The sequence below is a fragment of the Eurosta solidaginis genome, chromosome 1 (genome assembly GCF_040869045.1).
Source record: "Eurosta solidaginis isolate ZX-2024a chromosome 1, ASM4086904v1, whole genome shotgun sequence".
In the NCBI taxonomy this organism is placed as follows: domain Eukaryota; kingdom Metazoa; phylum Arthropoda; class Insecta; order Diptera; family Tephritidae; genus Eurosta; species Eurosta solidaginis.
This window is the reverse complement of record NC_090319.1, coordinates 360,714,755-360,733,785: the sequence shown is the minus strand read 5'-3', so window position 1 is coordinate 360,733,785 and position 19,031 is coordinate 360,714,755. Positions and strand designations below refer to the sequence as shown.

The 19,031-nt window shown below is 36.3% G+C and overlaps 1 protein-coding gene across 1 annotated transcript in view; it reads left to right on the top strand.

Annotated features, from left to right (window-relative positions):
- Nucleotides 1–16,686, top strand: part of cdi (center divider) — a 302,230-nt gene extending 285,544 nt beyond the window's left edge. The window contains exons 6-8 of the mRNA XM_067762801.1: nt 119–374; nt 445–2,438; nt 6,165–16,686. Of these exons, the coding sequence (XP_067618902.1) occupies nt 119–374; nt 445–2,438; nt 6,165–7,266 (3,352 nt within the window). The 3' untranslated portion in view covers nt 7,267–16,686. The remainder of the gene's footprint in view (nt 1–118; nt 375–444; nt 2,439–6,164) is intronic.
- The last annotated feature ends 2,345 nt before the right edge of the window (nt 16,687–19,031 follow it).

The following is a 19,031-nucleotide window of genomic DNA, read 5'->3' as shown; positions in this document are numbered from 1 at the left end:
TAAAGAATGGCCAGGTTCTATAGCTGGTTTTTTGGTTCTGGGTCTGAAATTTATCCACTATTTGACTTATTTGTACTTGTCTATCGATTGTCTAACCCTATTCCTTTTATCTTTTCAGCGGCAAAACACGCCTCGACACTGTCGGCTCACCCTATTGGGTAAGCCCCGAGTGTCTGAAGGGTCAGTGGTACGATCAGACGAGCGATGTCTTCTCCTTTGGTATTATACAGTGTGAGATTATAGCGCGTATAGTTGCCGATCCGGATATAATGCCCCGCACCGACGCCTTCGGCCTAGACTATTTGGCTTTCGCTGAGCTGTGTCCAATAGATACACCTCCTGCATTTTTAAGACTAACTTTCTATTGCTGCATCGTAAGTTTACTATGGATGGATTAGGAACATCACGATTTTGTTTAATTATAACCATATTATATTTTTACAGTACGATCCAAAAAGCCGACCAACATTTCATGATGCTGCCAAGAAACTTAGGCTAATGTTGCAAGAGTACGCAAATGGCTATAATGGTGATTTTAGTGCAGCACTGAATACATCAAGTCCTCTCAATTCACTCGAGTTGAATGGTTCGCTAAGTAATAGCAGTTTAGGTGGAACCGAAAAAGAGCAACTGCTGGCGTCAAGTCAAAAGTGCTACTGCAGCAAATCGCTTACTAACACAGCTTGCTGTAGCTGTAATAAGAGCACCACAAGGAAGGACCCCGTGGCGCAAACAGCAACTGCAGGTTCTTTATCACCAAATCATTATTACAATGAAGTGGATGAGAATGGCTTTCGTTTTCCTAACGGCAGCAAAAATGGTGGTACTGACTGTAGCACAACCCCATATCAAACTCCGAATGGCTCATCAGCAGAGTACAATGAATTCGAAGACCGCGTCGAAACGCGCGTGCGTCGTGCAACTAAAAAGCTTGAAGCTGATCTCGCCTTGCAACAGCATCGCCGCTCATTCAGCGAAAATATCATACATTTCCCTCTGCATACTACACCCAGCGATAAAGCACGCTGCCATCAAATGCAACGACAACGCTCCTCAACACATTCGCCTACACCACCTGCCGCTCAAGCGCGAAACGGTGGAGTTGAAAAGAAATTGACGCCGCCGCCAATTGGTGCTGCTCCCAACGTAACGAGCGTGATGGCGAAAGCTACCACTATACAACAACCGCCGCCGCAAACGGCTGTACTAACGTTACGCAAAGTCGCTGAAACAATGTGTTTGAAGGATCCGCACTACAAACCGATACGCGCCGACCAAAATGGTGTCAAGAGTAATCCATTTACAACTCTAGCACAATTGCGTGGTGTGAAGAAGATACTCGGCGCAAACCCGAAATCCTACGCAGCTGGTGTGGGTGATCTCTTTAGTTCATGTTTTGAAATGTCAGCCCCTTTCTTCAAAGAACTCGCAGCCGAATTGGCCAAGAGCACAAACAAAACAGTAACGACTGGTGAAATTGGTGCAGCTGCAGCACGTTTAAGCGCTGGTGGTGCTGGTCGTGGCTTGCCGTCGGCCACACCTAACGAACCAAAGAGCTTACCTTCATCGCCGCAATTGACACGCAAATTTAGCCTTATAGAATTGAAGTCAGCAAAAGGTAATGGCGTAAATAAGGAAGCGCCAAAAACTGCGTGCGTTGTTGAGGATGATGATGATTGCGACGATTGTGCGTCAGACGGTGAGGAGGTGGATGGTGGTGACGGCGGTGGCAATAGCGCCGATGCTGAGTCTAGTAGCGATGATTCGGCTGAACCGCGTGCTTTGCATCTTTCGACGCCAGCTACACGAAAGTTTCGCGCCAATTCGCTGTTTACACATCCGCTTTTTTTAAGTAGCACTGGTAATACCCCGAACGCAGATGAGGCTCCTTCTGGTGCAGCTGCAGCAACAACAGCATCAGCGTCAACTACCACCATGTGCGGCTCGGCATCGTCGTGTGCAGCAGTCACAACCGATAACCCTACCCACACAAGAGATTCTACTTCCGAGGATGGTTATGATGAACGTGAAGCACACAAAGTTAAGTTGCCAACATCAGCAGTAACATCGCCTACGTCAGCAACTGCACCCCCACCACCACCACCACCACCACCACCTATTTCATCTTTAGTCGCCACACCAGCATCTGTTTCATCATGTACCGATTTTGAACTGAATGAAATAAAACCAAGTGATTTATTACCAATTAAGGGCACTCTCACGCGACGTGACTCCATCGAGAGCGGATTTTATTCTTGTTTCAATGAGGAATCTGATCCTGCAATTACCAACTCCACTACATATCGGCAATTGAACGGTGGTGTAGGTGGCGGTGTTGGCGGCAGTGGTGGTATACCCTTCGCTTGTGGCAGCAATTGTTGTATTGAGCAATTTAAATCACAGTTGATGCTCGAGGCAGGTTCAAGTAACGAAATCAAGTGAGTGAAAAAAGAAATATATTAGGGGGGCATGTGCTCAACTGAAGTGAAATTTTCTTTGTTCTGTGATCCAAATACAATCTGCCTAATTTTTTCAAATTTGTTTGTAGCATTGTATTATAATTGTCAAAGTAATTAATTCGGGCCATGGAATCAAATTGCTCTCGAAATCGGATTTGAAACCACAATATTTCTACCATTGGTTGTTGAACTTTCGCTTTGATGTTCAACCTGGATATAAAAACCAATAAGAAATGTAATTCATTCACACTGGTCTCGGCTGAGTATTAAACCAAATCGAGTTTTTCGAAGAGATTGATCCATAAGCAAAAAAGTAATTTCACCGTTTTACGACGTTAGCCTTGAAAACATATATTATTTTTCGAAGTTATTTATTGTGTTAAAAAAGTAAAAATGTCAGTGTGGTCTGCCTTCTTTTCTTACAGAACTAAATATTTTTTTAAGCTTATATAACACGTATTATAGAGCAAAGGGCTGATCTTAGAAAAAAATTAGATCTTTTAACAATTCCGTTGTAATAATTGTCCTAACGAGTTTCAGCGGCCACCGTCGTGTGATGGTAGCGTGCTCCGCCTACCACACCGTATGCCCTAGGTTCACACCCCGGACAAAGCAACATCAACATTTTAGAAATAAGGTTTTTCAATTAGAAGAAAATTTTTCTAAGCGGTATCGCCCCTCGGCAGTGTTTGGCAAGCGCTCCGGGTGTATTTCTGCCATGAAAAGCTCTCAGTGAAAACTCATCTGCCTTGCAGATGCCGTTCGGAGTCGGCATAAAACATGTAGGTTCCGTCCGGCCAATTTTTAGGGAAAATCAAAAGGAGCACGACGCAAATTGGAAGAGAAGTTCGGCCTTAGATCTCTTCGGAGGTTATCGCGCCTTTATTTATTTTAACGAGTTTCAGCTCGGCCCTAACCTCAAAGCACGCTTAACCGGCATTGATTTTTTTTTAGATTTTGAGGTTAGAAGCGAGCCATAACTCATTAGGCCAATTATGTTGACGGACTCCAACCCACCGCTTCAAAACCCAGGAGTACATTTGTCGCATCACCAAATCCGCAAACTCCTTTTTTACTGCTTGCACAAAAATCTGAAGAGTGAGCTTTTAAAAACGATAAATTAAACAGCCACATAGTAATTGTAGGCGGATTTGGTTATACGACACATGTAATTCTGTGCGTTTTAATGGGCTGAATCTTAATGACAATGCTCACATTTTTATACTCAGCGTGCTTTGCACACAGAGTATATTAACTTTGATTGGATAACGGTTGGTTGTACAAGTATAAAGGAATCGAGATAGATATAGATTTCCATATATCAAAATCATCAGTATCGAAAAAAATTTGATTGAGCCATGTCCGTCCGTCCGTCTGTCCGTTTACACGATAACTTGAGTAAATTTTGAGGTATCTTGATGAAATTTGGTATGCATGTTCTCAGATCGCTATTTAAAATGAACGATATCGGACTATAACCACGCCCACTTTTTCGATATGGAAAATTTCGAAAAACCGAAAAAATGCGATAATTCATTACCAAAGACGGATAAAGCGATGAAACTTGGTAGGTAGGTTGACCTTATGATGCAGAATAGAAAATTAGTAAAATTTCCACAATGGGCGTGCCACCGCCCACTTTTAAACGAAGGTACTTTAAAAGTTTTGCAAGTTGTAATTTGGCAGTCGTTGAAGATATCATAATGAAATTTGGCAGGAACGTTACTCCTATTACTATATGTGTGCTAAATAAAAATTTGCAAAAGCGGATGAAAAACACGCCCACTTTAAAAAAAAAAAAATGTTCAAGTAAAGTTTTAACAAAAAATTTTATATCTTTACGGTATATAAGTAAATTATGTCAACATTCAACTCCAGTAATGATATGTTGCAACAAAATACAAAAATAAAAAAAATTTCAAAATGTGCGTGGCTCCGCCCTTTTTCATTTAATTTGTCTAGGATACCTTTAATGCCATAAGTGTAACAAAAATTCACCAATCCTTGTGAAATTTGGTAGGGGCATAGATTCTATGACGATAACCGTTTTCTGTGAACATGTGCTAAAACGGTTGAAGCCACGCCCAGTTTTTTATACACAGTCGACCGTCCGTCCTTCCGCTCGGCCGTTAACACGATAACTTGAGCAAAAATCGATATATCTTTACTAAACTTAGTTCACGTACTTATCTGAAGTCACTTTATCTTGGTATAAAAAATGGCCGAAATCCGACTACGACCACGCCCATTTTTTCGATATCGAAAATTACGAAAAATTAAAAAAATGCCATAATTCTTTACCAAATTAAAAAAAAGGATGAAACATGGTAATTGGATTGGTTTATTGACGCAAAATATAACTTTAGAAAAAACTTAGTAAAATGTGTGACACCTACCATATTAAGTAGAAAAAAATTAAAAAGTTCTGCAGGGCGAAATCAAAAGTCGTTGGAATCCTGGCAGAAATACTGTTCGTGGTATAACATATGTATATAAACGAATTAACGGTACCCGGCCGATGGTGTTCTGGGCCACCCTGGTCCACATTTTGGTCGATATCTCTAAAACGCCTTCACATATACAACTAGGGGCCACTCCCTTTTAAAACCCTCATTAATACCATATCGTACAAACACATTCTAGAGTCACCCCTGGTCCACCTTTATGGCTATATCTTGAAAAGGCGTCCACCTATAGAACTAAAGCCCACTCCCTTTTAAAATACTCATTAACACCTTTCATTTGATACCCATATCGTACAAACAAATTTTAGAGTCACCCCTTGTCCACCTCTATGGCGATATCTCGAAAAGGCGTTCACCTATAGAACTAAGGCCCACTCCCTTTTAAAATACTAATTAACACCTTTCATTTGATATCCATATCGTACAAACAAATTTTAGAGTCACCCCTGGTCCACCTTTATGGCGATATCCCGAAATGGCGCCCACCTATAGAACTATGGCCCACTCCCTTTTCAAATACTCTTTAATACCTTCCATTTGATACCCATGTCATACAAACACATTCCAAGGTTGCCCTAGGTTCATTTTCCTACATGGTGATTTCCCCTTATTTTGTCTCCAAAGCTCTCAGCTGAGTATGTAATGTTCGGTTACACCCGAACTTAGCCTTCCTTACTTGTTACTTGTTGTTTTTGTTGTTGTGGCGATAAGGAAGCTCCCTGATAACCTTGAGGAGTGTTATCGATGTTGATGGTCCTTTGCCGGATGCAGCTCCGGTAACAAGCACCATTAAGATGCTACCCCGATCATCTCGGAACCATTTGATATGACCACATGAAACCTAGGCCATACCGCCCTCCTTCCTGCTAGATACATGACGACTGTGGGGTCGCCGGAGCCTCGGCTGCTAAAGAAACGGATTCGCCACGGGTAGGTGAAGTTGACATTTTTACTTCTTTAATTTTTCTAACTCAATAAATAAAAATATATATTAGGATGGGTCCAGTTTCATATTTCGAAAGTCAATATCGACAAACGGTAAAATTTCTTTTTTGACTATGCATCAGTCCACAAAAAAATTTTTTTGTCAAATACACTAAATCAAATTTTTTCTATAGTGATATTAGATTTTTTTTGGGGAAGTTTCACTTTAAAAATTTTTTGTACAGGATGATAAAATTTAGTATTAAGGCTGGCAAATTGTACTTGCATTAGTTTCACTTTTCCCTATTTGTTACAGCGATAAATTGGCCAGCTTATGCCGTTGTTGCTACTATACATGCTCGGCCTCGGGGGTGGGCGGCCTACACGCACCACAACACAACGGCACACCACTCTTCACTGACTCTTCATCAAATTCATCCTCAGTTCTGATATTTGATCCCGATGTGAATACGGTCAATACTTCCTCTTCAGCAGCATCGCTTTCCCATGAAGCCGCAGCGTTACGCTCGCTAGATGATCTGGAATTGCCAGATACAGGACGTACACATCATCGTCGCTACACATGTCACCATCATCACCACCATCATCATCATCATCATCATAATTTATTGGGTGCGACAAATTTGCATGATGCCAATATTACGCCTACAGCCGCCTCGACAACATCCATCGATATGGGTCTAATGAATCGTTTAGCACTTGACTCGGGCATACAATCGGTGTTGCAACGTAATAATTTCGCTGTTAATCAATTGCTTTACTGTAAAAACCGCACTTCCTCAATTTACACTGACAGTTCGGATGATATCAGTAGCTTGGCTGGATCAGATTCATTATTGTGGGATGATCGTTCCTTTACCACCATACCAAGTACACGCTCAGCGCAGATAGCCACAATTGTTGAATATTTTGAACGTAAGCGGCAAGTACCTGATTTGGCGCCACCCAGTCGTAGTGCATTGCTACGCACGTCCAGCGGTACGAGCAGCGCTGCTGCTGCTGGTGGCAGTACACATACAAGTTCATCCAACACTACCGCCTCTACGGCAGCAGCTACTGCTATGGCAGCATCTTCTTATGGTTTAAGTAATTTAAGTTCATATGATATGCGACGTTACACGGATTTTAAACGACATGCGACACTAAATTCTGATTATGAAGCATTCTGTTTTGAATTGGATAAGAAACCGGTACAGCAACGTTTGACGATATGTGAGGGTGCTGTTAAATCGAAATTGCAAATATTTGATAAATTAAAGCAGCAACAACAGCAACAGCAACAACTACAACGTATGCAGCAACAACAAACGACAATAGCGTCGCCACTAGCGACTCCAGCAGCTTCTGCGCAAACGTCAAGTAGTGTTGCATTGGCTAGTAATGATTTAAGCAAGTGAGGTGTAGGAAACGGATAGGCGCATTATATACTAAAATTCAAGCGCATTAGTAGTTTTTGCGTTTTTGATGTTGACTTTTATTCATTCTTGTAATTTATCATGCATTTCTACAATTATTTCATATCTGTTATTCATTATTACACTTGTTTTCGAAAAAAGTGGCGGAAGTGTGTTCGGTTTACGAGTTTTGTTTGCTGAAATAGGGTTGTAGAGTGGTAGCTGCTTTTAACGAAATTGGGAAACTAAATAATCTAATATCGTCAATTAATCTAAAAGTTCTTTGAACTGTTTGAAAAATCGAATCGAGCCTGAACCGGTTAAAACAATGTAAGCGGTTAAAAATAATGAACCAAAATTAAATATGAAACTCAAAATAAAAACTGGAACCGGTTATAAAATAAAGAAATCAGCAATTAAGTACCCGTCCACAGTAGTTAGAAGACATCATGTTTCCAAACCGAAAATACATTTGTAAACTAAGCGTTTAGTAGAATAAGTGGTTTTGCAAAAAATTTTAAAATTTTTAAAAGAAATATTTATATAATTTACTGAACAGAAATTCAAAAACGTCGTAATAACCAGTGCCAATATATGCGTAAACAATTTTTCCAAAAATGTCCTGAAATTGCTGAAAAAGATTGTTTCAAGCTATAGTAAGAAAATTTTCGAAAATTTCTGACGCAGTTGGCAGCAATACAAAAATAAATCGGCAAACTATTTCAAATCCGACTAAAAATTTCTTGTAAATTTAAAACGTCCTTCAAAAGAGTAAACCTTTCTTTATTCTAAACTGTTAAAAAAAAAGTATGATATGCAACCGATTGAACCAAATTGATCGACTAGCTCAATCTGATCTAACCGATTGAACCGATTAAAAACAGTACGTAAGAATTGAAACGACGTCAACAAGAAACGCTCAAAGCATGTTAAAAAAAAACAGCAAAGAATTGTTGAACTGCTTGAGAAATATTTTGAACCGATTGATATTGAAAAAACATTGGCACAAAAATATTTTAAAATTAGAAAAATAATACAAAAAACATTGAATTAAAGCAAACAAAGGCTGAAAATTTTTAAGCCCGCCAATAAAAGGAATCTACAAAATTTCTTCAATGTACTTAATGGATTGATAAAATAAATTAATTTATTTAGGAACGAATAAGAAAGACGTGAATCGGTACAGTTGCACGTAAAATTAATCTTGAGTAAAAAAAAAAATATAAACTCAAAAATTGAATAGCCTCAAATGGAGTCAAAATATCATTATCAAAAAGCAGATTTCGAAATTGTTTTGCATATAAAAGAATATTAAAATCTCCGTATCCTATTTCCATATTACTTTGTATAAAAAGTGAAACAAAAGCAGAACATTTAAAAAGCAGCTGCTAACTATAAAATCAACACACGTTGCCACTTTTTCGAAACTATTTACAATTTCTATGCATATCATCATAAAAACATCGAAGCAGTTTAGTTAATTATTTGTTTTATAAAAAAAAATTTTTGTTCTTTCAAATCAAATTATGTTTTAGTATTTAAAGAAATAAAAAAATACAAACTAACAAGAGTAAACACAGTTACCGCATACCAATTAAGTTTACACAAAATATTAAATTATATACAAGAAATTAAAAAAATATCAATACTTTATCTTCCTGTTCACATTATATATACATATTATACATATACATACATATTATATAAACAATTATTATAAATATTGAAATATACTAAATAAAGTTTTGTACTCGTTAAGTGGTAAACACACAAATCAAAAACAAATGAATTGTGTATATAATAAAACAATAAAAATGAGAATGAAAAAAAAATAAATAAAAATAAAATAAAATAAAAATATTAAGAAAATAAGGATACAAGTGAAAGCCAAAATATTCTACTAACATTATAAGAAATTAACAAAACAAAAGGAAAAAATTAAATGAAATCTTGTTAAGCATATGAAATCTTCATTACGCAAATGAAGTATTAAAGCAATTGTTGAAAGAATGCAGTATTAACAAATCAACAAATAAACAGAAAATACACACTATATATGTATGTATAAAATTATAATATTACGTATGTATGTATATAAAAAAAGAGAGCGCATTCTGATAATGGCAATTTCAAGACAAATAAATAATCTTTATATGGATGTAATTTAAGTAATACATTTTGGTTAGTATTTATTTACCCAGCATGATTGTGGCGATCGACACCAAAATGTAACACAACTAGAAATTTCAAACCAGCCGTCAACCAAACAGTCAGCTGATTTTAATTGCTCATACAAGTCTAGGTATCCATCCTTTACTGAGGAAGTAATGACTCAATCACTGATTCCCTGCATCGGGTTCTTTTAAATCAATGCGGCAGCTCATGCAAACTGACAAAAATGAGTAAACTTTTCTTTTTATTTCCAAATATTCCATGCATATGAGGCGTTTGTGAGTTTAAATCAGCCCAATCACGCAATCCATCGTAGACTGTTTTTTCGGGAAAGTTACGAAATTGCTATGGTAACGAATAGGGAAATTCCGCTTATTCCAGATCTTCTGCTAACGTTCGAATCGCTAAACTGTTGAATAAATAACTCCAATATTCAATAATGCAAAAATGGTCTTTATTAGACTACTTGAAAGTACTTCACAATAACACTTAACTTCACAACCAATAGCGGACTTAAATCCAACTGATTCTCATGCCTCAGGTGGTCCTGCTTTTATACTCTTCGGTTTCCTGTTTCGCAGATTTCTACGCGTTTCTCCTTCTAGAATTTACTAGTTCGCAGAAGATTGCATACTTTTGTGAGTATCTCTCCGCTGCTGTATGTACATATGTGTAAACATAATGATTGATTTGGTTATGTAGATACCAGTGACTGCTTAGTATCGGCTTAGAGATGATAGTATGCCTTAGTGTTGCTAATATTCGTCACACTATAATACAATTCGACCGTGTTTCCGAACGTCTCCGAAAGTAAATAAGTAAATTCGAAATTCGTACCATAGATCTGCTTTGAGTACTAATAAAATTAGTGCACTTAGTCATAAGCCAAAAAACGACGAATCATGACTATGTAAACGTGTGGTAGTGGATATAAGTGCTTGATATTCTTTGTTTGCATACGCACTAATACTCATTTTTTGGTTAGTCCACTAATAACCTTAAAAGATGAATAACTGCAGCTCACTGATTCGTACAGTGGCATCACTGAATTCACTCGGAACGTAAAATTTTTACGTTTATTTGAAATTGCCTACGACAACTTCTTACCAACGGAGAAAATTTACCAAACGCGAAAAGTATTTAAAACAAACAGCCAACCACGCAATCCATCGTAGCAATGTTACGAATTCGAATGTTACGAATCCCGAAAAAACAGTCTACGATGGATTGCGTGATTGGGCTGAATAAGTTGCACTTATATGTTTTTAAGTTTTTATGAAAGTTTTAGTCTCAATTGCAATAAAAGAGGGTACATTGTGTGCTTCAACGAGCTGCTAATAGATTACATGGTCCAATAATTTGAAATGCAATTAGTCCTTTTCTAAAAAGGTTTCTTCTCATACCTAAAAGCGTAACTTATTTTTAGGACGAAAAATTAATTTTGTTAATTTATGTAAACTGATTGAATTGTTACGTTTTGGTATCGACCTCCACAATTGATGATTTTTATGTTAAAGTAGATGTTTGCTACTAAAGTTAATGGTCTTTTTCGTTTCTTATAAATGGGGAAATATGTGATGTTCTGCTGAATTAGTAATTCCAGTCGCTAAAACGCATTGACTTATTCGTTGATACGAAAAATTAATGATTGAATGTTTCAAAACTAATATAATCATATATCTAGCGTCACTTCTTCAATTCTAAATAGCTGTAGAATGTACTGGAGATATCACCTTTCAAAAGCTATTAAAGGCCGACAAATTTTACATGCAAAAATGAGGGTATATTTTTCTGAAGGGCCTTTTTAAATTGGTTCAGGGGTCTTATTATGTAACTCGATTCGAAAGAAACTTTTTTCGGATTTACAAAAAAAAAATAAAATATGTTTTTCATTTGACAGCTTTCGAATCACATTTCCTCGCAAACTCGTTCTCTCTACGAAACTTTTTTCATTACAAAACAAGATATATTATTTGAAAGTGCAACTGTTTCCATATTGTTTAATTTTGGGCAGAACCCTATGAGACTGGAGATATTATTCCTTAAAGTGTGTTTGTTTTGCGATATTTTTTCCTTACAAAAAAAATTTTTTTTACAAACATAAAGTCTGCTTTTAGGCACGTAAGTCAAACAATGTCTGCAAGAAGGTGAGAAAAGTATCGAAGCATTTCTGGGTCTGGATTTTTTGTTTTTCCGGCTTATGTTATCAGTTCACGCCACGTCAGTTCAAATGGTAGACACTAGACACTTATTTCACTATTGCGCTTATTGGAGTCAACTTTGGTGTCAAATGAAACCCTACTGTAAATGCCGGATAGTTACAGCTACTGTAATTTTAGCTTTCGTTAGTCTAGCTGTTCCCCAAGTTAGTGCAGTTGCCAGTACCCAAAAGCTAGCTTTCAGGGATTTCTGTTATTCGATTAGTAAGTACACCAGTGTGCGTATAAATTGCATTGAATAATTCAACAAACTCAAACTTATACTTCCCTAATACTCATTTTTGCTCAATATCAATTTGGGATGCTAATCTTATTCTCAAATCTCAAACGTTCATCCTCAAAGATACTTAACGTTACCGTTGATAACGTGCTTAATATAAAATACACAATTTTAGTATGAAATTTTCCCTAGTCAAATGGAGGAAATTTGAATTTCTCTTAAGCTTTCTTCAATACAACCGAAACGAAACGAAATTGCCGTTGGCTATTTGGAATAAATCCAGAAATGTCGGTCGCCTATTTTGTTTACGCTTTTTTTCATAATGCTTTTTTAATTCGGTATTTTTATTTGTTGCCCGGCCATTTAATCACCCTTAAAGCCCCGACACATAAGCACTTTTTCATATAGATGAGTTTAACACAAGCTTATGCATTATGAGTAGATTGCACGCATTTTTTATGGAGAACGGTAGAATGAGCGACACTGGCGCCATCTGATATTAAAAAGTAGCCATCTCCAACATTTTGTTACAAGGAAATCATAAGAAGAAGAATGTGATATTTGTTTTGGTTAAGGGTGTTAACACACTTTGCAAGTGAAATTATTTTTCCCACTGGTTGGTAAATTTTCTAACATTTTTCGCAAGTAAAAACTGTAATATAACAAATGAATACGACACAAAATATGTTAGCAAGTATCTTTGTTGTATAGGGATAATGTTTATACCAGTGCTTTGCAAAATTTTTTATGTGAATGGGCAAGGCAAAATAAACTTCAATTGCCAAGTCTGAAGTTCTTTCATATTTACAAGCGCAACATCTTGGTTGATTGTGCCGATGTTATTGGAATGCATAAGCTTGTGTTAAGCGCATCTTTATGAAAAATGTCATTGTGTCGCGGTCTTTATTGTCATTGTCGTTGTCGTTTTTCAGTCGACGTCACATCGTATCAACGTCATCGTCACTTAGACACCAAATCGGTATTGTCTAAGCTTGTTGAGACGACGACGACAATTTATCGATAAAACGAAAGGAAAATATACCATCTCTGCCATTTCTGGATCAGCTGTTCGATTATTTTTTACTATTTCTGTATCTTTTTCGCGATTTGAGATTTGTTTAAATATTTCATTTTGGAATATAACCGGGCGTGGTGCCATGTAAAAATAATCTTAAGTGAAAATACCACTAGTGACGAAAATAATAAAGAGGAGCTTTGACTCAATAGAAAAAAAATCAGAAACAACTCCGATTTTTTCTAGCTCAGCTACAAGAACCTCGAATTGTTGCGCACTCGTTATTTTCATTTTGAATATCTAAAAAAACAATGCATACTACATGTTTGTATATTTAATTAATTAAAAAAGAAATCTTTTACTTAAAAATTTTCCTTCTCTCAGTAAAAACAGCGTCGACAAAAATGGCGTCGCGTGAGGGCGACGACGACAGCAAATTTGCTTAGCCAATACCAAACGTGTGTCGATAGTCGTCAATAGTTATCGAAAACGACTATGGCAATACCGAATTTAACACGCCGTCGTGAGTTGTCGTCGTTCAGTGACGACGACGACAATGACAATAAGGGTGAATATGACCTGCTATTCATGAGGGCTTGTGGTCTCCTTTTCCCATTTTCATTAAACAATTCATCAATTACAATTATTTAAGACCTAGTTTACATAGAATCGCTAATTAAACAATTAGATTTCCCATATACATTTTTCTCGTCCATAATCGGCAATTACAACCAAATTTTAGAGATGCTGATTTTTTTTGTACGCACCTTAATGGTCTCATCTGGAAATGGCAGCACGAAATAAAAGAGAAACGTGCAGCTAATAATCTAGTTCCTAGGGATGGGGCATATGTGAACGCCTAGATTAACTAGGCGCAAGATTAGGGCAAGTTATCTTTTTAACTCAGAGTTTACATTACGAGCAGTTATCTTAATTCATTTTCGAATTTTTTCGAAAAAGTTTTTGAGACGAATTGCACAGTTTCATTTAAAATGTTCATAGAATATATTTGTTAAATTATAAAAAATAAAAAATGAATTATTTAATAGACGATTGATTTGTTTTTCGCCGCAATTTTTCAAAATACCTACATAAAGGCGCCTTCTTTAAGCCTACTCAAAACATAGAGAATACATATTTTATTTTCCTAAATTGTTTCGAGATCGTTACTAATCCAGTTTAGTTCATCTTTTCTTGTTAATCTGATCAAAAATTTTGCGCTATTGTATATAAATAAGTATGTAGCAGTTTGAATTAGAAAGATCTAGGTTTTATATACTTTGCCTTGCCAGTTCATCAGTCAATTAGTTGATCTCGAAGCTCTTATGGTTCTGAAGTCAGGTGTTTAGGTCAATTGGGTATACCACTTGCCAGACCTCCACTTCCGGAAAGATCGCGGCGAACTGCGAGCCTGTTAGAGACCTTCTATCAGCACATCACCTTTTTCTTTATTGCAAGAAAACGAAAAATAATAAGCAACGATATTCATGTTTCCTAGTCCTTTACACTTTTTAATTGCTACACATCTCGTTTAATTTGCTAAGAGAGATGATTTGTTTTAAGAAAGAGCATAAGCGCCAAATAAAAACTCATATATAAAGTTAAAAATTAAAAAAAGGACTTCTAATTTTAGTTTAAGCAAATACTATACCTTTTCCAGTTTAAGTTCAGAAATTTACAATTCAAGTTCAGAAAATTACAATTCTAGTTCAGAAAATTACATTTCAAGTTCTGAAAATTACAGTTCGAATTCAGAAATTTATAAGTAGGGTGTTAATTTTCAAAAGTTATTTTAATTAGTTAATTTATCTACTTATATGGTACTTGCGGAAGTGTTGATGCTTCGTTGACCACATTGCCAAAATGGTGGCTAGTGTATAGTGTGTCCCAAGTTTTCTTCAAGGTGTGTACATCCCGAACCTTGAAATCAAATGGACGATGATTCTTTCCAACAAGTGCATGATGACGCTACGGCCAAGAAAGTACTTCAGTCGAAGTAGCAGTTTGGAAGCAGTGGAAGGGAGAGACCTCCACAGAGTTGCGAATGTGGAGGAAGACTTGACCTCTCATGGTGCTCCCAATCGCCGTCAGTTACCGCGAAACAGGGAAAGCTGGCATGATTTGTTACGAAACTGCCAAAATCACAAGTGCCAATTCATGATAAATGATGATGATGGCGGATAAGTTGAGATATTTTGACACATGGCGCCAAGATCTATGCAGACAGTACCTATACGTTACTTCCGGGAGTGTGGACGCTCCGTTGACTGTTTAAGTGGTCATATCTTCGTCATCACTGCTGTCATACTCAGTGCAGATCAATGGTTGTGACGCTAAGAATATAGCTGGATGGCATTTCAATTGCTTCTTATGAGCGAGAGTTTTTTTCTTCGCTATCTCGCAAAATTGATTTAAACGAGTTAAGATGTCCAATGCTTCCTTAACACATAGATAACATCTTACATACATTTATTTCCATTGGATGAATAAAAAATACCCGGCAAATTTTCTGAACTTGAATTGTAATTTTATGAACTTGAATTGCAATTTTCTGAATTTAAATTGTAGTTTTCTGAACTTGAACTGGAAATTTCTGAATTTAAATTGGAAATTCTGAACTTGAATTGTAATTTTCTGAACTTAAACTGGAAAAGGTGTAATGCATGAACTTAGTGAAATGCTATTATGCATGAATAAACCTTTTTGTATACTCTGAAAGCAAAGCTAAAAAGAAAATTTTTTAAAATAAAATTGCGGATTAACAGTTTTTTAAATATGCTATTTATTTATTTGTGCTAATTAAAAAGTAGAAGCTATAAAATAAATTTTATGATATACGATATATTTGTGTACATTAGAGCGAATCAGAACATAAATTTTGTATTACAACATTTTTGTGTTGAAAGCCTAAAACTATGCTTAAATTTTTTTAAATTATTATAACGGGTGTTAGTTGGAATTTTTTTTGTTTTTGTACTCAACTATGCTAAAGGAGATTGTACTACACAACAAAATTCATTATTAGTGTAAAATAAAAACGCCAAAGCCAAATAAATGGTGCAAGTGAATTTTTTTTAAAGCGAAATACATATTTATACATAAATACCAATTGTATAAAAAAACGCTCGATTCAATCTCAAATAATGAAAAAATAGCATCAGTTTTATTTTTCAAATATTTATATATAAAAATATAAAACGGTTAGAATATTTGATAACTCACAAATGAAATAGCTACATATCGAATGCTATTCCAATGAAGTAGCTACATATCGAATGCTATCACCCTATTTTGGCTGCCATTTCGAAAACGTCCTATCTCAGTAAACTTTTGAACAAAACCCTATTCAGAGTTTGTTTCAAAAGCGCCCTATTTGACAAATTCTGCTTATGAACGCCCTGTCTCAGCATTTGTTTCAAAAACGCCCTATCTGAGCTTAAAATCCATCAAATTTTACATTAGCTGGGACTTTTATGTAAACAATTCTGTGATAGGGTATTTTCGAGATATGGTGATATTCCACTCAGCCATCGACATGTATTATATGTAATTGTTTAACTTCGTAAAAAATAATTATTTGATTCTATTTTTATGTAATTTTTTATTAATTTTTCCGTAATATTTTTCTTTCACAAATTAATTATACATATTTATAAATATTTTATTGAATAAATAAGTTATTTTGTGTGTATTTAATTATTAGTTTTTAATATTGCATAATGCAATATATCTATTGATGTAGTAACGGTAATTGAATTTAAGTATAAATAAACGAAAACACAATTTTGAGTTAAATATTAGTTTATTTTTATTTATTTATATTTGGTTTCGTTATTTACTTATGCTGTTCGGCACATCGTAAGTTCCTACTCCAATCTCGAAAAAGAAGCGGAAAAGATGGATTCGGTGGTGAATTTGGGCTTTAGCAACCACGCCACTGTTTTAAGCCATAACTTCGAAATAGTAAAAGACTTCGTCAGCCTTGAAATCCAGCGAAGAATCACTCTTGCCAATAAATGCTACTTTGGAATAGGTAGGCAATTGAAAAGTAAAGTTCTCTCTCGGTAAACGAAAAGCATGCTCTACAAGTTACTTATCGTACCCGTCCTGCTATATGGTGCAGAAGCATGAACCTTGCCTGCTCTGAGAGGGTTCGAGAGAAAAATTCTTCGAAAAACTTACGGACCTTTAAGTGCTGGCGACGGCGATTACCGAAGAAGATTAACAAGATCAACATGGTCCACCGAATTAAAACGCAGCGGCTACGCTGGCTGGGTCATGTTATGCGAATGAAAGACGGTGCTCCGGCTAAGAAAGTATATTTGTTGGAATCCGCCTATGGAAGCAGAGGTAGAGGGCTGCCTCCACTCCGCTGGAAGGACCAGTAAGAAAACGATTCAAATTCCCTTGATGTTAACAATTGGCGCCAGTTAGCAGAACGAAGAAGCGACTGTTGAGCGGTCATAACCGTTTAAACGGTTAAGCGCCAATGAAGTAAGTAAGCGAATCGCTGCGTAACAGCCACTTACTTCCCCATTAGGACAACATCGAACCTCAACCGAAGCACCGCATAGCTGTGCCCCATCAAGACTCCAATCAGCATTGAGAGTTGGCATCGACAGCTGACCAAAAAAGGTGTGTTCGAGCCGCCAAACAATAACAGCAGTATTGCCAAAGTGCTACTTAAATAAATAAAAAAATTGCTGATAATGTGCTGCAATAGCGCAGTAAAAATGTTAATGTTGCCTTTGATTTATTAGTGAGGCGAACGCGCGACGTTGCATCAGCTGCTCAATCTTTGCCGAAGAACGTGATGCTCTGTCAGAAAAATTTATTGCAACAATTGTTAGATACGTTCGCAAGCTAGCTCAGGCACGAATAACCATTGTCAACTATCGAATTACGGAAAGCCATCCTAAATTTCACTTTTTATTTGATATTGTGTTATGTTGTTTTTAGTTATTTATGAAACTTGTGGAATTTATTCGAACATCCTGCGTATAAGTAACAGTTCCAAATACTTCACCTATGTTGTACCCAATGCCTGTTTCACAAAAACTTGATTGCGTATTTAGCTCAGAAAATGAGGAAAATTGATATTTGGAATTTTTCAAACGGAAACGCATTTTTTTGTTGTCCCTATTCACCTCGATTTTTTTTTTTTGTATACAAATTCAGGAAAATAATTTTTTGTTTCTTTTTGGGAAAGATTTTCCGTTAATTGATTTGAAGACGAACCGATTTCGCCATTGCACCGCCTTCAGTGTTCCGGTTTGTCTCCAAACCATTATTGACAAGGGATGACGAAAAATCGTTTGTTAGGTCCAATTGACTGACATTAAAAACTGCCTCAAGCTTACCCGCTGGTCAATTGGACTCAAAAGCACTTCAAATATGTCCCATTACGGACTCGGAAGTACGTTTTCAAAACCCATGCTAAAATTTTGGGTTCATTTACATATTTTCCAACCCAATTCAGTTGCCAAGCGAAAATAAATTGCCAAAATTTTAACAAATGAAATTTGAATGTCGAATTTGCCATACCATTGGGCGGTTTTCACTTATTGGTACCTTTGTAGTCAAAATTAACGGCAAACGCATTTGATGTTGTATGACAGACCGTTTTCATTGATATTGCCAAGCTTGTGGTAAAATTACTATATAGTGGAATCTCACCCTATCTCGACCGTAGTTTCGTAAATTTTCCCTATTGCAATTTGTTCGAAGACCGCCCTATGGGAACATTATTGAATAACGCCCTATTTTATAGTTTGGTTGAAGAACGCCCTATCTTTTCAAAGCTTGGATTTCGCGGTCCAGTGATAGTTCCGCTCCTCATCACTTAAATTTCATAGTTTCTGGTTAGCAGTTTTTAGACAAACAGTTTTTTAGGATACTTCAATTTATAAAATGTATAGATATGTAAATAAATAGCCGGCCCAATACAGGCCCAATTATCCTTAGTATTACAAGTCGGTACATATTTGATGAATATTCATTTTTAAATCACTGTCGTCCATTGTTTTAAATCGATCTTAAGTAAACAAAGTTTGTAAATATAATATATGTATGTAAAAAGAAAACTAGAATAGATAGATTTAAAGTACACATTTTCTCATATTAGAGGTATTCGTTGGTCTTG